Source organism: Pholis gunnellus, assembly GCF_910591455.1.
Source record: "Pholis gunnellus genome assembly, chromosome: 15".
NCBI classification, from domain to species: domain Eukaryota; kingdom Metazoa; phylum Chordata; class Actinopteri; order Perciformes; family Pholidae; genus Pholis; species Pholis gunnellus.
The window spans coordinates 5042159-5048510 of NC_136542.1; the positions used below are offsets into that span (position 1 = coordinate 5042159).

The 6352-nt window shown below is 42.4% G+C and overlaps 1 protein-coding gene across 2 annotated transcripts; it reads right to left on the reverse strand.

Annotated features, from left to right (window-relative positions):
• Window positions 1–583: 583 nt before the first annotated feature.
• Window positions 584–6004, reverse strand: txlnbb (taxilin beta b). Of its 2 annotated transcripts, none has more exons than XM_079174188.1 (10): window positions 5743–6004; window positions 3868–4099; window positions 3467–3558; window positions 3190–3360; window positions 2338–2532; window positions 1989–2108; window positions 1822–1896; window positions 1635–1727; window positions 1298–1393; window positions 584–1173 (listed from the first exon to the last, which is right to left on the reverse strand). In XM_079174188.1, the coding sequence occupies exons 1-10, from the start codon at window positions 5917–5919 to the stop codon at window positions 658–660; spliced, it is 1767 nt and encodes a 588-aa protein (XP_079030314.1). In that variant the 5' UTR covers window positions 5920–6004; the 3' UTR covers window positions 584–657. The 2 variants fall into 2 exon arrangements, with proteins under 2 accessions (XP_079030314.1, XP_079030315.1); XM_079174189.1 differs by having other exon boundaries at window positions 3868–4104; window positions 5743–5858.
• Window positions 6005–6352: the final 348 nt, after the last annotated feature.

The window sequence follows — 6352 nt, forward strand, 5'->3', positions numbered from 1 at the left end:
TGCAGTGGTCTTTTTTGTACCTCAACCAGAATAACATAAAAGTGGAGCTGAGCAGCTGGAAGACTTTCCCCACATTTTGCATTCTCATTTCAATTTTGTCTTTTAACAGTAATGACAATGATATTTTACATAGAAACACAGGATTCTTAGTCATCGGGTAGCGCTCTGAATACTACAATACCCATGAGCCTCGGCCACTGTTTCTATTGAGAAGAAGTCGCAGATGCAGATGCACAAATTTCAAAATTCTTCCGTGTTGTAATTGTTACCACAAAACATGGCCTTGTGTCTGAACTATTTTAAAATTGAACCGATTTTTAAGCTCTGATTGGATGTCTCTTGCTGAAATTCACTTTGGGGGTCGTAGTTAACTTATTACATTGTGTCTTTAAGTGCACAGTCTTGCACCTTTTGACCAGATATTTTCTTCTACAGTTGTTAATCTTTTGTATTGATGATCAATCCTGACAATCTGAGCAGTGGAAGTGAGTCAAAACCTTTGATCTGTGAGTTAGAAAAGGAATAAAACAGTTGGACTTCTCTTAAATCTTGAGATATCAGGATCAAACACTGAAGACAAAGCCAGCGTTGCCATTTTTCTTTTTATTGCTGTGAATCTCACACGAGCCAGATTTCTTTACCACGTTAGTTGCAGCATTAATCAACTGACTCCATTTCCAAATCTCTCTGTTCTTGGCATCCGTCCTCCTCGACCTCCTGGAGGTGTTCGCCGTTGAGCTCCTCTATGTGGTTCTCTTCTGGCTCCTGGACGCCCTCAGAGAGTCCTTGTGATTGGCTAACGACTGTTTCTGTGGGTATAATGTGAGAGATTGTAAAAGAGCCGGCAATCTCCTTCAGGCGGCTCTGCTCAGCCTTCAGTCCAGCCAGTTCCTTGGTCATTGGAGTTTTGGGTGTTGGTGTCTCGACGGGGGCAGCAGAGGCAGGAGCTGCAGTTTTCTGGACGGGGTCTTCGTCTTTAGGGACTTTAGGGGTCTCCAGCTCCTCTGGGCCCTCCTTCTCTGTTGGCTCAGCACTGTTGTTGTGTGGTTGACTTCCAGCTGCCTGCACCTTCTCAGAGAGACTCTTCCTCTCCTCTTGCAAAGCTCTGCACAGATTCTCAAGCTTTTGGTTCTTGCTGATGACGAGCTCAAACTCCTTTTCCTTGATTGATTTCTGTAAAGGATTAAAATGCATGAAAAGTATTTGTAAAACTGGTAAGAACTTTGTCTTTTCTTGCAAAAAGATACCAGCGACCAAATCATTGTATTGGGCTATAAGTGACTGAAATGTTTCTTACATCTGCCACCATGTCAACGAGACTCTTGTTGCAGCTATCAAAGCGACTCTTCCATGACTGGCACTCTTTATCCAGCTTTTTCATTCTCTTGGCCATCTACACCACAAAGCAAAAAAAATCACGTTACACAGAACACAATCAAAGCCACTTCTAAAAATAGCTGTCACAATAGAGTGTAGGATCATACAGTTTGTCAGATTTAGTTTCAGCGTAAATCTCATGGGAATTTATTTTTCTCATTTCAGTTTTTATCATGTTTTTATTCCCAGATAAACTAAATAACATAACCAATATCATGAAGCTGACTTCAAATGTTCTGTAAAACCGTTCTTCTTACTTTGTCCATGTCCTGTTTGAAGTCGCTGTAGACACTGTTACTCTTTGATACCGTGCCCTGGAATTCATCAAACTTCTTGGAGTACATCTCGAGCTGAGGAGACACGGTGAGAAAAAAACCCATTATGCGTGTCTCTACAGAGGTCGGGAATGTTATCAATTTGGCTCCTGATGCCCCGTCACTGTACCTGGATCCTCATATCGTTTTCTTGCTCCTTCATGACCTTCAGTTTCATTTTATATGCTGCCGCCTGTTTTAAAAGCTGTGGAAAATTAAAATAAATCGATGAAAATGAGCAGATAGGGAATCAAAAATGCATATATATTCTTAGGATGTGACAAATCAGATACGTACAAGCTCTTTTTCCAGCTTGTGCTTGTCCTCTGTCTCCTTCAGTATCATGTTGGCCTGCGTGAGTTTGGTGTCCAGCAGCTTTTCTTTCAGGTCTCTGTGTTTGAAGACCTTTTCCAGGTTCTGAAAGACAATTTATTAGAGAAAGCTGTTTCATTTCTTGCTCAGGGAGGCTACATCAAACCAAAATCCTGTAACTAATAAATATAAGACCCGTGAAGTGTGCAAATATTTCACGGGTTTGAAACTGACACAGAGGCCAAGATGTGTGAGGTTTTAGCACGGTTCAGGTAGAAGTGCGTGAAGACCTGTTTTGAACCCATGTGCACTCAGCATGTGTCAGCATCCATACCGTCTCTCGCTGGTCGTATTGTGAAATGAGCCCCTTCAGTTTCTCTGCCAGGCCGCTGTTCTCCTGGCACAGCTTGGTGTTGCGGCTGCTGTGTTCCTCGATTTGGGCCTGAATCTCACTCAGCGTCCCCTGGAAATGGGTGGTGATCTCTTTCCTCTTCAGGTCGTCCTCCCTGCACCTCTGCAGGGTCTCTTCCTGCATTGCAGAGAAGGATGTCTAAGCTCAAAACAACCTGGTGTATGATACAATTAGCCCAGTGACAGAGAGCTACCGCTCATTTTTTGTCCTCTGATTTTATGATTTTATACAATCACACCTTACACTACTAAAAATGATAAATGACCACATCAAGATGGTAACCTCCTTTTAACTCTTGAATATTACATACAATTTCCCTTTAGTTACACATATAGCAACGGAATTTTCAGTACGTTTGTTCTCAATTAAATTAGCATCATGCGTACAGCTTAAAGTGAAATGTCTGCTTCCTTTCATGCAGAGTAAATATATTGTAGTTGTCATTCAATATCTTTGTAAATTGGGACGATCTCCACTAGACGAAGACATTACATTGTCTGGTTTTGAACGCCCCTTGGCTTCACAACATGAGTTGTGGCAGTTTGAGAGGTCAAATCCTGATCTATGACACAATATGTGATCTTTGGTGCCGGCTGATGTCACCTCCTGTAGAGCACAACATATGGTCACAACAGCCGGCGCCGAAAATCAACCAACAACAAACGGCAATTTTAGTAGCTCAGGTTGGATACCGTGCTTTTAAGAAATTCGTTATTCTTAAATATTACTTCCACTACTGAGCATGAGGAGCAGAAACGGCAGGAGCTGAAGTACCTTTAAGGTCTTGTTGTGCCTCTGCAGCTCTCGGCAGAGCCCCTCCAGTTTACTGCGAGCCAGCACGGCCCGGCTGTGCTCGCTCTGCAGCTGGTCCTTCTCCTTCATCACCTGGAGCAACTTCTTCTGCAGAACTTTAAGCTGCTTCTGGTCACTGCGGTGCTCCTCCAACTGTAGAAATACACAGACAAATCCACCACATGCCCACAAGGGTGAAGATGCACACCACTTCTATTGTTTTCTCTTTCTATTTCATTTTCAATATTCATCCACTCACCAGCTCAGCGTGCTTCTTGATGATGGCTTCCAGTTTCTGTTCTGGAGTGTTGAGTTTGTTCAAACTTTGCATCAGCAGCATGGCTTCTTTTCCTGAACAGAGAATTAAAAATCACTAGTCAGTCACGAGTCAAGTTTGAGCTTAAATCATTTTGACTACCCCTGTCTTGAGAAATTATTTTGATATACATGATTAAGAGAAGTCTGTGGCCGATTATAAAAGGCATGTGGAAATCCTATTTGAACCGTTCGTCTGTTGCAGATGGATGCACTTACAAGCATTGCAGCTCTACTTACAGACCTATCGGTTTCAGTGCAACTTGGACTTTTGCTGACGGAGCTGTATGAAACCCACCTCGGCTGAAATCGATAAAACATTTTGAGATATAAAAAAAGAAGCACCTAGGTTTTTGAGCATCTTCTTCTCCAGTTTCTGGTCCTTGCGGCTGTTTGGCTCTTTGACGGCCGTGACCTCCTCTGTGTCCTCTGGCTCAGCGGGAATCTCGTCAGCCTGGTAGGTGCTAATGATGTCCTCCAGCTGCTGGGCCAGGTCCTCTGTCAGGTCAATGTGCCGACCCTCGGCTGGCGACGCCTCGGGATCCGTGGGTGCAGGACAAGCCTCCATTATTCTGAGCTGTACTGAGAGGGAAACAGTTGGTTTCGCTCTATGAATTCTGACAAACCGGCGTCAATCGTTATAATGCGTCCTGGTTACTTTGTGAAGGCTAGTCTTGAATAATACTAAACTCAATGAACTTCTGTTTAACTGAAAGACAGATTTGCACTTTTCATCATGCAAAGGCTTTAGGCCTTTTTCACAGCAGACATTTCGACTTTTCATAGCAGGACGTGTGTTACGAATAACATTAACAGTGGCTGTGTTCTCTTAAAGTGTCCCAGTAAGTGACAGCTTGCACAATACCAGGACCCTGAAACGGAGTCATTTATTTATTATATACACAAGCGCCTTTCCTACTGTAGCCGTAAAGAAGACCAACAAATCCATACTGATATATCGGCTGATATACAGGGCGATATTAGCCTTTTGCTGATTAGAGCTGCAGCGATAAGTCGATTAATCGAAATACAGAACATTTACGAGCAATCTTGATCACCACTTTAATCATTTTTCAAGCACAAAAGCAAAACATTTGCTGGTTCCAGCTTCTCAAATGTGAAGATTTCCAGTTTATTTTTATTTTGATATATGCCAGTTAACTGAATATCTTTGGCTTTTTGATTGTTGACCGGACAAAACAAGGAATTTGAACACATCATGTTGGACTGTGGAATTGTATGATGGGAATTTTTCTTATTATTTTCTGACACTACTGGACAAAACAATTAGTCGAGAATGTTATCAGCAGATTATTCATATTTTTTAATAATTTTTTCCTCAGCAGATATACCACCATGGTGCCTTTTAGCAAGGCACATTAAAGCAGCTGTCTATTATGTGCTGAAGGAGCTCAGTGATGAATATTAGATGCCATTTTGTAAACAACTGTAGCTGTTAAAGACAGCACCTAATGCTTTTATTCTCCTGAGACAGGCAAGTTTAAGAAAAGGTTTTCTTCTTTCGACTAAGAAATGATTCAACCCCAGTCAATTAAAGCGATAGCGAAGCTTCTTATTCTACCACAGTGATTGTGCCTGTCTTACAGGCTCACAGCCAGAGCCTGTTTACGTGCATAAAATTAGTGCAGCCTTCACACTGCCTTCACAAGCAGAGCGCATGGCACCTGTTCCAGACCCCACAGGCTATTTTAGGAACTTCTTAATATGGGCAAGTTATTTATTTATTTCCAATCCACTCTTATCGATGTCAATGTCAGTGGTTGTGCGTACAAAAGCTGCATTTCCGACTGTGAAAATGATCTGTATTACATAAGTGACCTCGTATATGTTCAACATTTTGAAGGAGACAACTTGAAAATTCAACTTGAAATAAATGACAGTAGCAAAAGATAGTGATATCTTCCCTGTCCGAAGAAACAATAGTGGTGGTGCACAATCAGAGAATCGAAACAAATATTAAGTATTGTTGCCATTCTGCTAACAAATGACCCGGGCAAGTCTCAATTGAGTCCCTCTCCTTCTCCTTTTCACAAAGCTTCAGAAAGCCATCAAATTCAAACAAACAGTTATTAGTACCTTTTTAAGAGTAAGAGAAGGTTTGAAAAACCACTTCAAACACAGAATTTAAGTTTTTCTTTTTATGCAATTCAAGTGTAAATGTCCCTGAAGAAGCAGGGTAGCGAGCAAACAGGGTCTTACCAGGACCAAGGGCCAGAGTGGGAAAAGGAAGAGTGTCGAGGGGCTCGGGACAAGCTGCCACCACAGATACAACAGCTGTGATAAGACCACCTCAAAATAAACCAGAGGAGCAGAGCTCCCTCTGAGCAGAGAGAGGGAGAACAGAGACACTGTATGTCTCTGTCCAGGGACACCCATAGTCCTCTGATTGTAATGCAAGCAGGAAGTGAAACACAGTCGTCGTGTGTATGAATACAATCAAAATACTTCATCATTGAAAGGTTTTTTCTTTTGATCTTCAGCAGCCATTTTGTGCGATGCCTCTGCTGCTTTAAGCCGTCAGCGGCACCAACTTTATTTTAAGCTGCGATGCTGTTAACAGCCATATAATTATTCTAACAAATGGGCCTGACAGGCATAGTCACTGAGCAGGATAGAAAAAAAAGAAGAAAAAAAAAGATCTGTCTATGTGATTGGCCAGAATTAGAACATACCTCCCCCCCCCCCCCCCCCAAACCCAGAGAAGAGCTGGCATAATGCACCACACACACATCACAGGCATTGCCTCACTTCATACATGGTTCACACATGCAGCGGAGTGCAGTGCACACTGAATGTGCCGTCAGCGTTT

Excerpts from the sequence above, each read along its gene's own strand:
- txlnbb (XM_079174188.1), bottom strand. The coding sequence starts at position 5,919 with ATGGGTGTCCCTGGACAGAGACATACAGTGTCTCTGTTCTCCCTCTCT. Across the intron at positions 2,109-2,337 it reads AATACGACCAGCGAGAGACG|AACCTGGAAAAGGTCTTCAA; the intron begins GTATGGATGCTG and ends ATTGTCTTTCAG. Across the intron at positions 1,728-1,821 it reads AAAACGATATGAGGATCCAG|CTCGAGATGTACTCCAAGAA; the intron begins GTACAGTGACGG and ends GTGTCTCCTCAG.